This window comes from Perognathus longimembris, chromosome 4 (genome assembly GCF_023159225.1).
Source record: "Perognathus longimembris pacificus isolate PPM17 chromosome 4, ASM2315922v1, whole genome shotgun sequence".
NCBI lineage: Eukaryota > Metazoa > Chordata > Mammalia > Rodentia > Heteromyidae > Perognathus > Perognathus longimembris.
Genome location: NC_063164.1, coordinates 29,134,127 through 29,154,978, shown reverse-complemented (window position 1 = coordinate 29,154,978; position 20,852 = coordinate 29,134,127). Strand labels below are relative to the sequence as shown.

At 41.3% G+C, this 20,852-nt stretch overlaps 1 protein-coding gene across 6 annotated transcripts in view; it reads left to right on the top strand.

Moving 5' to 3' along the window:
* Cflar (CASP8 and FADD like apoptosis regulator) overlaps positions 1-20,852 on the top strand; it is a 36,917-nt gene that overhangs the window by 8,875 nt on the left and 7,190 nt on the right. For 2 of the 6 annotated variants that reach the window (XM_048344965.1, XM_048344966.1), the window contains exons 2-8: positions 6,189-6,609; positions 9,660-9,765; positions 11,695-11,830; positions 12,471-12,547; positions 13,917-13,965; positions 18,282-18,331; positions 19,079-19,157. In XM_048344965.1, the coding sequence (XP_048200922.1) occupies positions 6,239-6,609; positions 9,660-9,765; positions 11,695-11,830; positions 12,471-12,547; positions 13,917-13,965; positions 18,282-18,331; positions 19,079-19,157 (868 nt within the window). In that variant the 5' untranslated portion in view covers positions 6,189-6,238. Of the gene's footprint in view, positions 1-5,305; positions 6,056-6,172; positions 6,610-9,659; positions 9,766-11,694; positions 11,831-12,470; positions 12,548-13,916; positions 13,966-15,177; positions 15,537-18,281; positions 18,332-19,078; positions 19,158-20,852 lie in introns of those variants that run through there. The other 4 variants (XM_048344970.1, XM_048344969.1, XM_048344968.1 and 1 more) reach the window with 3 other exon arrangements.

Sequence of the window (20,852 nt, the reverse complement as noted above, 5' to 3'; positions counted from 1 at the left end):
CATATGGCAAAGAGATGTGTTGACGTGTCATTGAAATTGATCGTGCTAGGAGTGTATTGAGAGATGGTAACAGTACTGACCATAAGATGCCTTGAGTACAAACAAAACTGGAAACTACAGTGGAAGGTGAGGAATCATTGGGGGATTTGATCTAAAGTGATTTGGTTCAAGCGTGAAATTCAGTAGGCTCATTCCAATCATAGATATGGAGAGGGTGCTCAGAGGCTAGGTGAGAGATGGATATTAAGGAATACTAGCACTTAAGGAGAAGGTGTGGCAAGGGGTTGGAGAAGGTGAGAGAATGGGGGGGGGAAACAGTGGTGTGAGGTCAACTCAGGGAGACAAGTTTCAGGGAATGATAAACATCATCAGGTAAGGTAAAGCAACTGAATGAAAGAAGACTTCTTATTTTATCCATTTATTTAAAAATAAAATTCACTGTATTTAAACTAAATATGATGTTGAAAGTTACAAAGAGTAAAATGATTGCTGTAGTGGAACAAATTAACATACCCATCATCTCATAGTTACCCACTGTTCCCCCTATAACAAGAGCAGCTATACTCTACTTATTTTGTAAAAAATTCCTAAATAAAATTCACTTGGTAACTAAGTCCTCACATTGTACATTGGATCTTTCCTTTGTTCTTGCCACATACTTCCCACTTGGTATCCTTTGACCTACATCTCCCCATTTCCTTCCTGCCATAAGTCCTGGTAGCCTGGGTAGCCACTATTTATTCGCTATTTCTATATTGATTTTGTTTTATATTCCACATATAAAGGAAGCCACACAATATTTTTCTTTCTGTGTTTACACTTAACATAATATTCTCTAAGTTTATTTGTGTGGCAAACTGCAGGAACTCTTCCCTTTTTTAGGGTGAATAACCTTTCATGGTATCTAAACCAGGTTCACGTTGTGGCAAATGCCAGGACCTCTTTGCTTTTGGAGGGTGAATAATATTCCATGGTATCTATTCACCAGTTTCTCTTCCCCATTCTTTCCTTCACTCTCCCCCTAGGCCTTGAACTTGATAGACAAGCATTCTACCACTTGAGTCCTGTTCCCAGGCCAACATACCAGTTCCTTTATCCATTCATCCACCAATGAGCAGTTAGCAGTTTCCATATCTTGGCTTTTGTGAATAATGTTTCAATGAAATGTGTGTGCAGCTATCCTCATGAGATGATTTTATTTCTTTTGGGCATATACCTAAAAGAAGGGTTGCTTGTTCTGAAAGAGGACTTCTAAGTGTCCTTCAATGTGCCAATGAGAGGCCTTGACAAAAACAGCATGTCAGGGCTCAGGTTCAGGATAGCTAAGTGAGGTACTTGCTTTCATCACCATTTAAGTTTTCAAAAACATAGTAACCATGATGTATAATGTTCCAATATGACATTTAAAAGACTAACATATATGTCCCAAATCTGATAAGTAAATTACTGAAATTTTAAATAGCATCAGCATTACTGATGGTCTGGTACTGTGTAGCATTGTGAAAAGATGTGGTATTGGGACAGCTAAGGTGGAGGGATGAGGAGGAGCGAGTTGAAGTTGAGGAAATTGAAGCAATGACTATTCCTTCATGAAGTTCTAGCTTCATGTGAAGAGAAATAAAATATAAAAATGGTTGGTCTAAAGGACCAGCTTATATTGTTGTTGTTGTTGTTTTTAAACTGTTTAAGCTGGAAGAATCTTGAACATGTTTATGATATGAGGAAAGTAGTATTGGAGTGAATAAGAGACTGATGAAAGCTTTGGTATAGTGAATTCAAGAAGGGACAAAGTAAGGTCGCCCTAAGTAAACTGAGGGACAGGAAATGCCAGGTGGGGAAGGCTGTGGGAATTCACACCTTGTAAATGGCAAGGGCACCTGAAGAGAAATAGCGCCAGTGGGTGTTGATAGATGAAGAAAGCAGTGAAGGTTGGAATTCTCCCTTAAGGTTGTAGGAAAGGTTGCTAACCAGGGTTATGAACAAAAAAACTGCCCTGTAGCAAGTACAGGCCTGAAAGAGGTTAGAAACCACTGACATCAGCTTCTATGTTGTGTGATCTTTCCCTCTTTCCATCTGGACTACTTGCTACTTTAGGTGTATAAGTGGAGCTCACACTGTGAGGCTGAGGTAAAAGGTATCAATCATCCACTTAGCAGAAGGATTTTCTGGGATACAGACTTTAGTGCTCAAAGTGGAATGGTCTGGGCATACCATTTCTGTTTGCTCACCTGAGGTATTATAAGGTTGGCCACCAGAAGCAAAAGATCTTTTTAACTTTGCCCTTGGATTGAGGAGAACTGAAGTGGGCACAGAAGTTTGAAGCACATGTTTCAAGTTGCAGTCTGGATAAAAAAGAAGTGAGATGGTTACCCAGTAACTCATTCATTTTCTCACAAGTGCTCACTATGAGTCACACACTGGGGTCTGCCACAAAGGAGAAATAAATGCCCTCATGAAAATATACTTCTGCACTAGCCAGGGTTCATTCTCACCTCTCTAGAGAACAGAAAGCCATACACTGCATTTGCCAGGTTCCTTTGCAGCTAGGATATGAGTAAGCTCTGCCAGTTGGGTGAATTCAGACAAGAGTTGCAAAGGCAGTAGGTGAATGCTAATACTTTGCTGCTTTTCTTAGTTTCTTTGCTGGCAAGGAGGGTGGTGGTTGTGTAGAGTTTGGAGCAGCTGTAAATACAGCACTTCGTCACCAGCTTTTCAGATTAACAGGCAAATATGGTGACAGGGTCATGTCTGGTCTCAGGGTTCTTCTCTGACCAGGTATCTTTAAACTTAGCATTCCCAGCTGGTGGTCTCCTGGCTGTCCACTGCCCTACCCCTGGGCAAGGTGGTTTTAAGGACCCCAGGAGTCTTTGCTAAAAGCTCAGCCTAGAGTCCCTTCTTCCATCCCTTTCAGCAGTTTTTATTTTCTTCTGAAAATGCCTAGAGTGTTTTCTATTTTCAGACCTTAATGTTCCTTTGATGAGTTGAGCCAATGTTGTGAAAATAAACTCTGAGGATTTTTCTATTTTTGATTTTGAAGCAGCCATTGGTGGTAATCTCATGACTTCTGCCGGAGAAATGAAACTGGAACTGGTGGATCTTAGGTTTTAGCTGCTCTAGGTCAGGACAGTGTATACCAAAGTGGAAAAGGAGGAGAAACTGAATTAAAGTATCTGAAGGGGCTGGGAATATGGCCTAGTGGCAAGAGTGCTTGCCTCATATACATGAAGCCCTGGGTTTGAATCCTCAGCACCACATATATAGAAAAGGCCAGAAGTGGCACTGTGGCTCAAGTGGCAGAGTGCTAGCCTTGAGCAAAAAGAAGCCAGGGACAGTGCTCAAGCCCTGAGTTCAATCTCCAGGACTGGCAAAAAACAAGTGTCTGAAGAAAAAAGGATTTCCCTTAAAATGCTTCAGTGCTATGGTATTTAGGCTGAGTAAGATAGGGAGGCTGTGGATTTTTAATATCCTCCCTGGCTTCTACCCATTAGATTCCAGTAGCACTGTGTGAAAACAAAAAAATGTCTTCAGATGTTATCAAATATCCCCAAAAGGGATACTCAGAATAAGGACAAATGATACAGCCTATACTCTTAGAGACGTTATCCTTTATCTTCTTAAAGAAATTTTAGGCTTATTTACAATTATCTCAGATGTATATTCCTAGGATGTGAATTCTCTCTCTCTCTCTCTCTCTCTCTCTCTCTCTCTGTGTGTGTGTGTGTGTGTGTGTGTGTGTGTGTGTGTGTGTGTGTGAATCCTGGGGCTTGAACTCAGAGCCTGGGCAATGTCTCTTGAGTTTTTTTGCTCAAGGCATTTGTGCTCTACCACCAAAGCCACAGCGCCATTTCAAGCTTGAAATTCCAGTGGTATTTTTGGTAATTCACTGGAGATAAGTGTCTCATGGACTTTCATGCCTGGGCTGACTTTGAATTGAAATCCTCAGATGTAATCCTCCTGAGTAGCTAGGATTAGAGGTGTGAGCCACTGGCACCTGGCAATCATAGCAATTTCTTTTTCTTTCTTTTTTTTTTCTTTTTTTTGGCATGAGCTTGCTTCCAGCAAAAGTTCTTTTGTAGCTGGGCATGGTGGTGCAGGCCTGAAATCCCAGCATGAGAAGGCTGAGGCAGAAAGATTGTGAGACTGAGGCAAGCCTGGGCTCCACAGTGACACACTGTCATAAAAGAAGGAAGAGGAAGAAAAGGAAGACATGAGGAAGAGAACATTCACTGTATGCTTCATATGCCCTAGGCTGAATTGGGGATTTTCTGTGGAGATTTTCAGTTTGCTACTGAAGACCTTATGGATTTTCATAGTATTGGATGAATGCTGATGTTAATTTCTTGGTTTGAGATTAAAAGACCGCTCCTCACACTTAGCATTATTTGGATCCTAGCTTGACCTTTTTCTTCTATGCTCTTCTTTCTTAGCTGGTCAACAATTACTAGAAGATAGTCACAACTATCTCCTCCCAATACAATCCCAGCATACAGGCACTGACATTTTGCTGCGTTTATGTGACCTGGCTCTGTGTGGGAATCTGTATTTTCTTTTTGCTCTCCTCTCTCAGTGTGCCAGATGCTACCTCTGAGTAATTTGGATTTTGCTGCCAAACTATCCCCCAATTAGTACAAAGGAAAGATAGCATGCCAGGGCTCTTGCTGAGTTTGCGTGACTGGCAGTCGTGAATATCATGGTGGAAGAAAATGGACTGAGCAGATAATTGATTTCATTAACTCTTTATGGTGTTTTATATATAGTTTTATATATAGTTATGAATTATAAAATTTAGATGACTTTTTGAAAACAGAACAACTTATTTCTCATAATTCTGTTTGGTTTTCAAATATGGTGAATTTGAATAATGTTTTTCACTCTGTTGATGACCTCTTATTTGCTTTATTTTTACCCTTTTATTTATTTGGGTTTGTCTAGTAGTGCATACAATTGTATACAGAGCCACCATTATCAACTTAGAGTTAGGGTATTTTTTTCCAATTATTGTTTTGGCTTCAGGTGTATCATTTCATGGTAACAAATAAGGTATTTACCAGAGCACAAGAAACAGTTTAATGTAAATTAGTTATACAACCTAAAAAATATTGTAGATGTAAGCATTATTGATAGCTTAAATTTAGAAAAAAATGTTGAGTTCCAATATGAGTTAAGAATGAACACATCAGCTGGGCACTTGTGGCTCACACATGTAATCCTAGCTACTCAGGAGTCTGAGATCTGAGGATTGCAGTGAAGTTCAAGAGACTCTTATCTTCAGTTAACCAGTAAAATTCCAGAAGTGGAGTTGTCACTAAAGTGGTAGAGTGCTAGCCTTTGGGGAAGGGGGGGCGGGGAAACTCAGGGACAGCACCCAGGTCCTGAGTTCAAGCCCCAGGACTGACATCAAAACCAAAACCCACCCATGCCACTCACATCCATTCTACTCAGACCCCATATCTTCTACTCCACTTCCACTCTCCCACCGACACCATGAGGAATTCTAAGGACCACTGCTACCATGTAGCAAGGTGGTGAGAGTATGAGCCTTCTCTCACTTCCAGAGACCTGATCACAACCTGACAGGGTTACAGCTTAGCCCTATAAGGCATTCATAATGAAGCAGTGAAAAGGGCCTGAGCTCAGGGCAATGGCATCAGGCTTACAGTTGGGAGTGAGGGGTGTTAAAGTGGGAGAGCAATGGGAAAGAGCAAGGGGTAAGGACAGACCTATTTTCTTTGTGATACCATAAAAAGTATACTGTTAGCCAAGACCCACCAACTCTCAAAGGGACAGTTGGCCCTTGTGACAGTACTTTCCCTAATCATTTGCTTAGTCATTGGGCTTTTTCCTCTTCCTCCCCTGAAGTCACTGATTGTAATTTTGTCATTGTTGTAATTTTCCCCATAGCCTGCTTTACATTCTGAAAAGTTCAGATGAGCCATGTGGGAGTTTTTGGAGTATTTTGCCTTTAGTTTCATTTCCTTGAACATGTAGGTTTTCTTTAGTGTCTCTTGGTTTTTTGATCAGTTTTGGATTTTGGCTTTGTCTGCTGAGGATCTTTTTTCTGTAGATTTTAAAATACACATTTAATCTACACAGGGAGACTAGCAAAAAAAAAAAGTATTTACACTTTGAGTTGTAGGCCTAAGTTACTTTGATAAAAAGGTTTAAAGAAAATACCTCTCTGACTACAGAACTCTTCCACTGGAAAGAACTCTGAAAGAAATGAAGAAAGCTCTCAGACATGAAGTTGACTCTTGGAGACTCATGGCTCTATTTTGAGTGGACTGGAACTTTGTTGATACAGTTCCTTACCATGGCACTGTGCCAGGTGTCTGCCGCTGTCATCCATCAGGTGGAAGAGGCACTGGACGAAGATGAGAGGGAGAGATTGCTGTTTTTGTGCCGGGATGTTTTTACAGATGGCTTTCTACCTACTGTCAGAGACCTCTTGGACACTTTAAGTGAAAGAGGGAAACTGTCTATCCTGGGCTTGGCTGAGCTGCTCTACAGAATGGGGCGGTTTGACCTACTTAAGCGGATCTTGAAGATGGACAGAAGAACAGTGGAGGCTTACCTGCATGGGAACCCCCATCACCTTATTTCAGATTACAGGTAATTCATCAGCTCTTCCCCAGACTGGACTGGTGGGAAGGAGGGAGATGGTGTAGACTCTACTGAATGGTAGAAAAGAGGACCATGAGAAGTCACAGTACTTTATCTTACCTCTGATCTAACTATTGTCTGATACCACTTCATTCCTTTGAACTCTCTGAATATTTTTTTAAAGTTTATTGTTGTTGGTGGTGGTGGTTGCCACAGTGCCACTTCCAGTTTTCTGGGGGTTAATTGGAGCTAAGAATTTCATGGACTTTCCTGTCCAGGCTGGCTTTGAGCCATGACCCTCAGATATCATTCTCCTGAGTAGCTACGATTATAAGTGTGAGCCACCAGCATCTGGCTACTTTTCTTGTTTAAAATATTGTTACTATAAAGATGATATGCAGAGGACTTAGAGTTAAGTAAGTCAGGTAATGAGTACATTTCTTTTTGGACAATGTCCCTCCTCCCCTCCTTCTCTCCCAGTTAACTGTGAATTCTTAAAACATGATTGCTTCAAGGAATTGGGTAGAAGATCACAATGGAAGAGTAGAGGACAGATGGTATGTACTTGGCTGAAGAATAGAATGACAAGAAAGGAAGCAAGATAGGAACAAACTAAGAGCAAGTAATTCTTGCCAGTCTGATAGTGTGAGGGCTGCAGTGGTATTTCTTATCTGATTTTTCTGTGATGTCACTGGCAATTTCCAGTACTGAGAAAGGAAATAACACAAGTTTCTGTTCTCTGTGCCTTCCTCACACTGCTGTAGAACTCAGATCTCTGAAATCCTAGTTAGCCATTCCTCTGCTGAGGAAGTTTTAACAGTGGACCCCCTTCCTGTGCTCCTGCCCTTGGGAGGCTCCTGAGAGCCCAAATCAAACATCTCTCCAATTAACCAACCTGTAATCTCTCTTCAGGTTAAGGAAAGAATGGCTACCGAAGTCTCCTACATTTAGACAGCCTTTGAGTCCTTTCTCATGTTCACTTTAAGGCTCAAGAAGCCATCAGAAGGACTGAGTTTTCTGGGGGAGAAGAGAACATGTTTCTTTCAAATTGCTGTTTGTTTCTCCAGGTCACTAGCCTTTTGTTCTATCAATAGTATATATTTAGGGATGATGTATATTATTAAGAACCACACTCAGGAGAGCGGAAAGTAGTTGTGAGCTTTGGAAAATGCTGAGTTGAGGTTGCAAGACCTGTTTTAAGACTCGACCAACTATTTACATAGGTCATGTAGGCTAAGTCAGTCACTAAACTTGATCTGACCTTTATTTTCCAATTTGTAGTGAAGAATAATAAGACCCAGCTTCACAAACATGAGCATCAGTCACATTAATTTACTATATTAATTTACTTCCAACCATCATATAGTATCAGTAACCTTGCAAATTCAGGAGACACCAACAGAGTTCCTGAGAATAGGTAAGCACCATCTTGTTCCCATTGCCTGGCTATGGTGAGTGGGAATGGAGGGTCAGACCCTCTGGAAGAGGGGCTTGCAAGTGAAGTAGAAAGCTAGATTCATTTTTTTTCTGTCTGTTTAATGAGTTTCATTGTGTTTAAGTGTAAGCTGGATATTTTGTTAAGCTCTAGGGAAAAATCAGTGAAGAATGTCCCATGCCTAAGAATCTGTGAGGCTTCCTGGGGAAACAGCCTTCTGAGAAGTAGTGGTGTCCCTGGTAGCAATACTAACCATGAGATGTCCCTGGACCCCTATTAAAGTCAGATGGCATCTCCAACGGGAGTAGGAAATTTTGTAGAATAAGACAGCTCAGGTTAGACTCCTTAGGAGGGCAAGGGTTATCCCAGGTATTTCACTGCTATAGAATCATAAGGCTAAAAGAATGGCTCCTGGATCAACATCAACTGACAGCCTGTTAAAAAGAAAAGCAGTGGTACTGACTAGACACTGTTGAAAATGAACTGTATAACTTGTGAGTGGGGATGGGAAGGAAAAACTGGGAGAGAGCAAGGGAAGGGGTGACATTGTCCAAAAAGAAATGTACTCATTACTTAACTATAACTCATCTGTACATCATATTTATAATAACAATAAAAGAGAAAATTAAAAAAGAGAACAAAGGCTACTCTAAAGTCTATTTCTGTCTTTTTTGTTAGTTATGAAGGCCAGTCATTTAGATGGTTAATTCATTTCACTGCCAGGGGATTTCTTAAGGGAAGTTTCTGTTCTCTGAGGTGTTTTGTTTTTTTTCAGTTGGAAAGGAAGGTACTATGTCCTATTAGAAACCAGACAAGAGCCTGGTGCTATTGGCTCATGCCTGTACTCCTAGCTACTCAGGAGGCTGAGATCTGAGAACTGTGGTTCAAAGCCAGCCTACGCAAGAAAGTCTGAGACTCTTACATCCAACAAACTACTCAGAAAAAGCTGGAAGTGATGCTATGGCTCGAGTGGTAGAGTGCTAGCCTTGAGCCAGAGAGGATCAGGGACCAAGCACTGGCCCTGAATTCTAGCCCCAAGACCAGGGGAGAAAAAAGAAAAAAGACAAGATAACTTTTCTTTAGTTTCCTTAAGCTCTCTTCCTAAGAGGTGATTTAACCTTCCTGTTTTATGGGAGGGGCTGGGGATATGGCCTAGTGGCAAGAGAGCTTGCCTCGTATACATGAGGCCCTGGGTTCAATTCCCCAGCACCACATATACAGAAAATGGCCAGAAGTGGCGCTGTGGCTCAAGTGGCAGAGTGCTAGCCTTGAGCAAAAGGAAGCCAGGGACAGTGCTCAGGCCCTGAGTCCAAGGCCCAGGACTGGCCGAAAAACAAAACAAAACAAAACAAAAAAAAACTCCACTTCTGTTTTATGGGAGGAGGAACACATTCACATGCAGGCAAGAGCTAGTTTTTAAAGCAGTTGTTGGCCTGGATAGGATGGCTTCTTCCCCCCCCTCCCCCCTCCCTACTCATAAATCAATTTTATTTGGTACACAAAATGTAGAAAATCCCTTAGCTCAAGTTATTAAAGTACAATCTTAACAGCACAGCTACATTATTTTGTTCAGGAATAGGTTAAGAGTTCTCATTAAGCACTTCTTTACTTGTCATGTTTACAGGGTGCTCATAACGGAGATCGATGAGAATCTGGATAAATCTGATGTGTCCTCATTAATTTTCCTCATGAGGGATTACACAGGCCGAGCCAAGACAGCAAAGAATAAGGTGAGTTTTCTGGTTTCTGTTCCCAAGAACCTATCAGAAGTTAGGACTACTTCTTATTGTTTGGAGAGGAAATTCATGTGAACATGACATATTAGTGAAAGTTGCCAGACATCTGAAGGGTGTGTTTTGTTTTCTCCGTAACATTGATTCCAAAAGAATTGATTTCTGAAGCAAGAATAAGTAGGGTGCTGCTGGTGTAGCCTTGGGTCTGTCTGTCTTTCTTTTTCCTTGTGTCAGTCATGGGGCTTCAACACATGGCCTGGGCACTGTCCCTGAGCTTTTTTGCTCAAGGCTATCACTCTGCCACTTTGAGCTATAGCTCCATTTCTGGTTTTTAGGTGGTTAGTTGGAGATAAGAGTCTCACGGCCTTTCCTGCTGGCTTTGAACGGCAAGCCTCAGACCTCAGTCTCCTGAGTAGTGAGGATTACAGGCATGATCCACCGGCACGATCCACCAGCACCTGGCTCTTGGGTGTTTCTTTTATCCTTAGGTTCGATCATATTTCTGTAAAATAAATAGACCTCTTTATATATCAGTTCTTCCCCTGGTTTAACATTACCTGAAAGGTTAGGAAGTCCCATCTACTGATGCCAAATAGAGAAACTAGGAAGAGCTAGTCAGACTGGCAGACGGTCATCTCTTCAACTAGCTCAAGTCCATGTGAGGTCATGAGACTGTATGCAGAGCCTGTGTGGCAAAAGGAAGGCCCTTGTGACCAATACCTCTGGGAAGTGGGTGGTGTACAGATTTATGTGAAGACCAGATAGCTGTAAAGGTTTTAGGGAATATTATGATTAGGAGTATTTAAATTCTAGCCCTGTCTGGTACTATAGACCAAGAAAAGTCTGCATCTCTAATATAGGTCCTCAAAATGATTAGCCAGCCTCTGAAGACTGATTGGCCATTGACTAAGATATTGTTCATGTTCCTCAATGGTTAGAGTTCCATTTCTGAAATCTGGGAATATAGGGTAACAGGTACTCTCTCATCGGATGTCAAATGAGAAGGATAATTAAAAACTACAAAGTCTGTTTCTGTTTCTCCTAATCAATTTCTGTCATAGGTTTAATTATGTTTGTTACTATTTTAAAGATGAAAATAAAGCAGTTCAGCAACTAAATGTTAAGCACAAAGGAAGTTAAAGAAACAAAGAGTCCTGCTTTCACAATTTCTGTGGCTCACAATAAATGACTAGCAAAGTGCCTAAACCTTCTTGTGTAATCCTGAGTTGGACTGAGCTGGACTGTCTGGTGTTTACTAATACAGTTTCAGAACTTCAAAATTGTATCACTGGAGTTTTTCGTATACTACCTCCCTCTCAGCTACCTTCTATTTTCCTTTTTGTTAAGGGAAGCACTTAGAGCTTCTAGTAAAGCACCAGCCTGATCTTTGTTGGAAGAGAAGGAACTAAGGAGTTTGTTTTCTGGCCTACTCTGACATGGTACATTTATCTATTTATCTATCTATTTATTTATTTACAGCAAAGATTTATTTTAGTGTAATAGGGTTAAAGTAGGGAAAATTAGAAAAGAGAAATAAACATTTTCTGTGGGAATTAAAGTCTCCTATTTTTTTTTAGTTAAGAAAGTTTTTTAGTCAGTTACTGGAGTTTGAAGTCAAGCCCTTTTGCTTAGGAAGCAGGCATTCTACTTCCGCCTGAACCATGCCCCCAGCCCTCTTGGCACTCCTTGACACAAAATAGCCCATCATCTATCCCCAACCTAGGAACAACTGGATAACCAGAGGAATTGCAACTGCCATCCTCTCGGAGTCAAACTCAGGAGGGCTATTTACCCAGGACAGATATTTGGATTAGGGTCACTGAAGATCACACTGGAATGGCATGTCTTGTCACATTTTCTTATTGTTGTAACTCTCATGAGTTTATCAACTCTACTCACATTTGTTTCTTTTTGTGGCTCTTGTAGAGTTTTTTGGATCTGGTTAATGAATTGGAGAAGCTGGATTTAATTGCTCCAGATCAGCTGAATTTATTAGAAAAATGCCTGAAGAACATCCACAGAGTAGACCTGAAGATAAAAATCCAGAAGTATAAGCAGTCTGGTAAGAATAATCTTGGCCTCTTTGTTTTCTAAAGTGTTTTTATTTTGTAAACAGTAGGAATGATTACTAGATTCATCCCCTGGGTGGGTGGATGGACTATTCCAGTGGATGTATGTCCACATCCCATTCCTGGCCTTGATTAGAGAGCACATTTCTTCATACTTTCCTATCCCAGATCTGCCAACTCCATTACCAAATCGTCCTGCTCCCTGTATTACCAAACCACAACACTTCAGCCTTCTGCAAAATACTACCAACCAGTCTGTCCTTTAAGTGAGATTCTGTACCTCAAATTGCACAGGCTGGTAAAGCTATGTACATTTGGACTTTTGAATGTATGGTGAATCTTGCTGCCTAGCTCCAGTATTTAGCCTGATCACCACGCAACTATGACTGCTGTCTCTGGGGTACCATAGCTACCATGCTTCTTTAACCCCCAAGTTTCACCAATCTCCTTATATCAGCATTCTCCTTCATACTACTCACCCTATGGACTTTTAGCTTAAGCTTCAGCTTGGGTCTGTTAGCTGGTCACTACTACCATTGAGTTCTAGCTTTATGGTCATAGTTAAGACCCTCTAATCTACAGAACTCAATAATGTATAGATCTTAACTCAGTATCTTTTTCTTGTTACTATAGTTCAAGAAGCAGGAACAAACTCTCTGAGTCCTTCTCCAGTCCCTATCTCCAGCTGGAGTCTCAAGGAACCTTTAAGGGTGAGTCTGGAGTCCCAGGGAATGTGTGGAATCTCAGCATGAAACAGTTTCAGAACTTAACAAAAACACCTATTCTTCAAACATGAACTTGAATGTTAGAACACATTGTGATAGAAGTGTGTGGTTTTAAAAATATATGTAATTTGTTATGCTAAAATGGTTAAATGTCGATTGAGATATTTGGAAGAAACAGAGAAATACATACAATGACAAGCAAATCTCTATCAGACTACTCAGACAACCACTGCTTTAACAGTTTAGGATATTTCTTTCTACCTCTTTTCTATGTGTGTTAATAAGTGTATTTATATGTAGAGTTACATACATTTTTCATTATTTGTTTCCTTGAAGACTTTTTAAAATAAAAGATGTGCCTATAGAAAAAAAATTTAAATTCTTCTTTAAAAAGTTTTCAAAGGGGGCTGGGGATATGGCCTAGTGGCAAGAGTGCCTGCCTCGTATACATGAGGCCCTGGGTTCGATTCCCCAGCACCACATATACAGAAAATGGCCAGAAGTGGCGCTGTGGCTCAAGTGGCAGAGTGCTAGCCTTGAGCAAAAGGAAGCCAGGGACAGTGCTCAGGCCCTGAGTCCAAAGCCCAGGACTGGCAAAAAAAAAAAAACCAAAAAACTGGGCTGGGATGTAGTTCAGTGGCACAGTGCTTGTCTAGCAAGTGCAACATCCTGGGTTTGATCCCCAGTACCAAAAAAAAAAAAAAAAAGAAAAGAAAAGACAAAAAAAATAAATAAAAGAATAGGTTGAATGTCATTATGTTCTAACCGCTTATTCACACTTGAAGTTATCATAGCACTTATGCTATAACATCTGTTTTTATTTTTTGCCAGTCCAGGGGCTTGAACTCTGGGCCTTGGCACTGTTCCTGAGCTTCTTTTACTCCAGGTGAGCACTTTACCACTGAAGCCATAGTGCCACTTCTGGCTTTTTTGAGTAGTTTATTGGAGATAAGAGTCTCATGGAGCTTCCTTCCCAGGCTGGCTTTGAACTGCAATACTAAGATCTCAGCCTCCTGCATAGCCAGGTTTATAGGCATGAGCCACCAGTGCCTGGCAACATCTGGTTTTATTAAGCTGTTTTGAAACATTCTAATATGCTTATCATATTTATGCTTTTTAAGTTTTCATTTTAACAAAAGAGTTGTCTTGTTTTGTTGGCAGTATAATATAGGGTTTACAGAGCTAACAGTTCTTGCTATTCTTTTTAGATAACTGTGAATGTGATATTTTTTTATAATTTCCTGGCTAAGAATCCCATTGAGATATTTAAAGAAGTGTAAAATAACATGCTTCTGAAAAAAAAAAAAAAACAACAAACCAAGAGTGTGACCTTATTCTTTATATATTCTTCCAGAATGGGAGAAATAAAGAACAAAGACTTGCAGAATACCCTGTCATCCAAAGTAAGACCAACTTTTTAAATATTCATTCTTTATACATTCTTGACAAATTACATATAAAATGTTGAAGAGGATGGGGTGGAGCTCAGTGGCCAGTGCTTACCTAGTATGCATGAGACCTGGGTTTGAGCCTCAGCCCTGGCAGGGAAAGTTCTACATAGCTGGAGGTGGTGTTTCACACTTACAAAAGCCCATCTCCTAGGGAAGCTGGGGTGGGAAGGTGGGAGGACCTTTTCACCTTAGCAGTTTTATTTTGTTTATTTATTTAGTGTCGGTATGGGGACTTAAACTCTGGCCCTCACATTCTTGCTTAGCTTTTTGCTCAAGGCTGGCGCAATACCACCTCCAGCTTTGTGCTGGTTAATTGGAAATTAGAGAGGCTTGGATTTGTCTGCTTGGGTTAGCTTAGAACTGTGATCCTCAGATCTTAGCCTTCTGAGTAGCTAGGATGACAAGTATGGGCCACTGGTCGCCCAGCTAACACACCAAGCTAGTCAACAACAGGATTCTATCTTCTGGGGTGTGGGGGGAAGCAAAAATTGCATTTTAGGGTTGGCTATTTCTGGGCTGCAGGCATGGCTCAAGTGTTAGGGCATCAGCTGAGGAAGCAAGACCGACAATTGTGAGGTCCTGGGTTCAAGTCTTTGTACCACCAAAAAAAAAAAGATAGAGTTGGCTATTTTATCTACATATTCTAAGCTTTCATAAAGGAATTTAACTCTTAAATGCATGTATTGACATGTCTAGTTACCCATTGAATTAGTTCCTTTAAATCAGAATACCATCTTATCCTATCAGATACATCATGTTTGTCATATTATTAAGGAAACTATGATCAGGCCATGTTAAACATTGATCCACTCATAATAGACCAGGTTAAATCAAATAGCTAGCAGAAGGAAGAAGAGCAATTAATAGGTTCTTGCTTTATAGCCCATTTCATGGACACTCCTCCACCTCCTAAGAAGACATTCAGTTAAAAAAAAAGAGTCATGGGGGTTGGGGAAGAAGATGGTGGCAAAACAATAGGGAATCACCTTAGCTCCCTCTAACCAAACAGAGATATGGGGTCCTAACATGCACCTCTCTCCAAGAGATCGACAACAAAAAATATATGAACAAGCAGAGAATCACAAGAACTTAAGGAAAAAAAAAACAACCCTCATAACCTGTACACATAATGATGAAAAAAAAAAAAGAGCCCTCCCCATCCCCCCACCCGGCACTGGCAGTGAGGCCAAGCCTAGAAAGCGGCCTATGGCTGCCAGGGACGCCAGGACCCACCAGTGGACTGCAGCATTCAGACGCAGAAAACTCCCACAGCACCGGACCCGGTCAACGCAGAGAGGGAGAGAGAGAGAGAGACCAGCGGCGAGCCACCACGACACCCAGACCCGGGGAGTCTCCACATGGCAGCCAGCAGCTAACACGGTGGAGATTTGAGAGCGGCTCCACGTGGCTGCACCGCGGGAGCTCGCTGGGCAGTGCGAGGGTACCGGTGCCGGCTAGACTGCAGCAGACACGGAGACTTTGCCACACTGCTGCTGCTCAGCCCACAACCAATCCCAGGATCAGTAAGTACCCTGGCGGGGACCCCCCCACACACACCCCATAGGAGCCCAGCAATGGTGGTGACCCCCCGGAGCTTGTTCGGGACCCTTCCCACTGGCCCAGGAAGGACCAGGAAGCCAGAGCCCTTCCTCACCCCCTCCCCACCTGTTGGCTTCCAGCGGGACTCATACTGGGGGGCGCTGGGGCACTGGGTGCACCACTAGCCCTGGCTATCAGCAGAGAAACCGGGCCTATTTGAAAACAACACAGACAAAATCCCGCACACCCGCGAGAGCCTGCCCCTTCCAAAGACCATAGGCCAGTAGTGCTGACCACCTGAGGGGAGAGAACCAACCCGGGGTCAAAGTGCAAACTCCGTGACACCTGTGGGAGTCCCACCCCTTCGGAAGCACACCCAAATCGAACCTTCCCCAGCCCCTGCTGCGGACCAGGCTGACATCGTTTCAACTAGCCGCCCCCCTCCCCGCAACACAGCTACACCAGGTGCCTGCTGGCCTAGGGATCCAGTGTGGGCTTGTCAAGCCAGTGTAAGCTAGATTGGGCCAAAAGAGGACTGCCATCTGCTGGGCGCAGAGGCCAAGTTCAGAAGCATACAGAACACAGGATCCAAGAAACACTTCTAGACAAACCATAGTAAAAAACATTAGGCTTGAATAGCAAGGAATCGATTTTAAATGCTGCAAAATCAAAGAAGGAGCTGTATTACAATGGAAGGAAAATCAGAATCACTGCAACTCTCTCCATACAAACTCTCAATGCAAGAAGAGGCTGGAATGCTATAATTCAAGTCCTGAAGATCAACAACTACCAACCCAAACTGATATACCCAACGAAGCTATCATTTACATTCAGTGGTGGAACTAAAACCTTCCACAACAAACAAAAATTAAAGGAATTCATGAACACTAAACCAGAATTAGAAAGAATACTAAAGGGAGGCATACAATCTGAAGAAAACAATCAAAATCAAGGAAGCACATCAGACAAAAATCACTAGAAGACCAATTTAGTAAGCATAGGAACAGGAAAGAAACAAAATAAAGGAAATAAAGAAAATGGCAGGAAACAGGACACATCTCTGTAACAACCCTAAACATTAACAGAATCAGCCCCAATCAAAAGAAAAAGGATAGCACATAGTATCAAAAAACAAGATCTATCCATTTGTTGTTTCCAATAGATCCATCTCACAGTGAAAGATAATAACAAACTCCAAGTGAAGGGATGGAAAAAGATCTTCCATACAAATGCACCCTGCAATAAGGCAGGCGTAGCCATATAGATATGTGATAAAATAGACTTTTCAGTAAAATCAATATGAAGAGACAAGGAAGGTCATTACATATTAATAAAGGGAATGATCCATGAAGAGGAAATCACATTGGTCAATATCTATGCACCAAACAATGGAGAACCTAAACATATTAAACAAATACTTTAGGACTTACAGAACAAGATAGATTTTTTTTTTCCCAGTTGTGGGCTTGAACTCAGGGCTTAGGTGTTGTCCTTGAGCCTCTTTGTGCTCTCTACCACTTGAGCCACAGTGCTACTTGCGGCTTTCTTTTGAGTTGTTTATTGGAGATTAGACTCTCACAGAGTTTCCTGCCTAGGCTGGCTTCAAACTGCGATCCTCAGATCTCAGCTTCCTGAGTAGCTAGAATTACAGGCCTGAGCCACCAGTGCCTGGTGTTAGTGGAATATTTTACTACCCTGCTCTTACCAAAGGGCAGGTCAAAGATAAGCAAAGAAGCCATTGTACTAAATGTCACCATAACCCAAAAGGACTTAAGGTCTACAGAGTGTTCCACCCAACAATGACCCAATTCATGTTCTCAGCAGCCCATGGAACATTCTCCAAAATAGAGTACATCATAGATCACACAGAGAATCTAAGCAAATACAAGAGTAAAGTTTAGCATAATCTCTTGCATCCTATCTGACCACAGTGAAATCAAACTAGTTCTCAACAACTACTAAACATATTGCAGTACTAGCATTTCTCCCAAATGTACTGATAGTTGGATTTTCTTTGCCTGTTTCTAGACATTATTTCTTATTCTGCAACAAGTCTTGTAAAGAAGATACAAGTATTTTTATCTTAGAGATTAATAAAACCATGATTTATGAATGAAGTAACTTGGCCTAAGATAATAGATAATCCTTAGGAATTGATACTACTAAGGTTTGAGCATGACTCCTTGATGGCTTCAAAACCGGTGGTTTATCTGCTTCTGCAGGCTAGTAAAGTCATTTTTATGAAGCAATATTTGCTGTAGGCTTATCAGCATTTGTCCCTTCTCTTGCCATTGTCATTTTACTCCAAGCATCATAGGGACATGAAAACACTGGTCATCTGTTCTTGACATACCAAACACATAAGCTTTTCTTTTCTGCCTTTTAAGGCTGTTTCCTTCAGGTGTCATCCTAGGCCTCAGCACAAGTAGGAAAGCTATCAATATCTTGAGGTCAGATTATTGAATTCTCCCTATCAGATTAAAAACTCACCAGCCACCTGGTTGTCACCTGGACAAAGTCAGAGAACCTTCTTTCACTGGCAGTGTAGGAGTGCAATTGTGAATTTCCTTATCAGTCAAGTTTTTCTGTACAAGGTTGGAACTTCCAGGCTGGATATGGTGAGAGGAAGGAGAGATATACTTGAGGAAAATAAGCAAAGAGTACTCAGCCAGCATGGGGGTGGGTTTAATTATCCTTGTACTTTGTAACATTTCTCTTCCATCTTCTAGAAAAACCTGTGAAGATGCCCATTCAAGAATCAGGAGCTTTTTTGCTTCAGGTACATAACATATTACCTGATTTGATTAGAATTGTATTTTAGGCACAGTATCTGCAAAAACAATGATTTCTAAAAATACCTGGACATTAAGGATTCTTTGTGACTATGGGTTTCTCCAAGTGTTGTTCTCCTGAGAACTGGATGACTAGAGGAACGTGAATGCAGCAAAGAAAGTACGTTAAAGTAGATTGCATTAGTGGACTTTGGAATGCAGAAAATTCCAAAGTGGTTCCTCTTCTCAGTGAATCACTCTCTCAGTGATTTCTGAACAGAGAGTGATTTCTGAACAAGATGGGAGTGACACTGAATCTTGATTTGCCTGTTTTCCCCCCACCCCCATTCAGCTGGTACCGCCCTCTCTTTAAAAAGAGGCAACAGAAGACTTGCATTTGTACTAGTTTGGAAAGGTGTCTTTGTTTCTATTTTAGGTTACCATAGAAACAATATTACCTACCTTTTCTCTGCTTCAAATTATCTTTCTTCTGCAAAGCTAAGGTACATGTAGAGACTATAATTTTCATTAAAATTGACACCTGAAATAGCTTGTATAAAGCACAGTACCCTAATAGAAGAAAAAATTGATATTCACAGGAAATGTCATCTGTGATTATTTAAGGCAGTATCTATTGAATGACTCACCTGATAAAGTGATGTTTAAGGAAATCAAAATGAAGAGATGTTGGGGGGGGGGGGTGTTATGGGAGAGGGCAGTAGTCAGAGTGATTCTAATAGTGTTTTTCTTTCCAGCCCAAGACTCAAAGATACAGAATGCAGAGCAAGCCCCTGGGAATTTGCTTGATAATCGATTGCACTGGCAATGACACAGGTAGGTATGGAAGCTACAGATTAACTGATGCCCTACAGTGAGATCATGTTGGATTCATTAGTATGATCAACACTTGCTGCTATAACAAAGCACACTAGACTGACATATTTTTCTCACTCATGTCATAGTCTAAACTGGATTGGGCTGGAGGAGCTGTGGTCCATTCAGTGGCTCCATCATCATCTGAGGCCCTCTTCTTCAGGGTCCTCTGTACCTGGGTGGTAGATGAGGGAAGAGAGGATATACAGAGGCTCTCTTGCAAGATTTTAGATACCAGACCCGAAAGTGATATGTTTTTCTACCTACATTCTGTTGCTTAAAACTCAATCATGTGGTCCCAGCTAACTGTAGTGGACATGGTAAATTAGTTTAGCTATGTATCAGGAGAAAAATGGAATGACCTTGGAAACACGTAGCATTCTCTGACTCACAGATAAACTGTGAAAAAGTTGGTATGCTTTAACTTTGTCTTTCCAAGCTGGATGCTGTAACAGGGAGCAATTCTGGGATCCAGGAAACATTTATAATGGAAAATAATCTGATTTCCAAAATTATCAGATTCCATTATTTCACCAAGTATGAAAAGCTTTTCTTAGAGATATTAAAAATATTATCGGGCTGGGGATATAGCCTAGTGGCAAGAGTGCCTGCCTCGGATACACGAGGCCCTAGGTTCGATTCCCCAGCACCACATATACAGAAAACGGCCAGAAGCGGCGCTGTGTCTCAAGTGGCGGAGTGCTAGCCTTGAGCGGGAAGAAGCCAGGGACAGTGCTCAGGCCCTGAGTCCAAGGCCCAGGACTGGCAAAAAAAAAAAAAAAAAAAAATTATCTAAGTCATGTATTACTTAGGTCTGTCCTCTTTTACTTAGTGGTTGGTCCACCAGCATGTCACCGTCATTTGGATTTGAATTGTTCAGTTATTATGAGATGTCTGGCTCAAACTGAATCACTGGTGATACATCTAAAGAGAATGAGCAGATCCTGGATAAGTAGAATCACATTCCTCTCACTGTTTCTTTCCCTTGAGAGGATGTTCTAGCTTTCCAGCTTCTCAACATTCTCCTAGCATGAGTTAGGACAATTTTTGAAGCTCACTTAAAATGAAAGTCCAAGATGAGGTCAAATTAGCAATTATGAAGCCAAATTTCCTAGGATGTCAGATAGAATCTTGTTTTATGTCCTATTTTTTGTTTAGATGTGAAAAGTGCTGTTTCTCCAGGTATAGAAAGTTGTATTTTCCTTTTTAGCTATTAAAGCAGGCACTGATGATTCATGCCTGTAATCTTAGCTGTTTGGGAGGCTGAGATCTGGGGATCATTGTTTAAAGCCATCCCTGACAGAAAAGTCTGTAAGATTCTTACCTCCAACTAACTGGCAAAAGGTCAGGTAGAGGTGTGGCTCAATTGGTAGAGCACCAACCTTGAGCAAAGAATTCAAGAGAGGGCAAGAGACCCTGAGTTCAAGCCCTGTCTTGAAATAAAACCAAACAACTTTTTAGGTATTAGTGCCCAAGTAAGAACAAGGAGGTATATTTTATGTGTCACTTCCTGTTTTAAAAGACACTGAGTAATCATCCTCTGCTTCGGTTTGTTATCAGCCTTGTTTTATTTATCAACAGAAAAATTCTCAACTACAGTGGATACTGTTACACACATATCTACTGTAGAAAGAGAAAAGATCAAATAAATTCTTG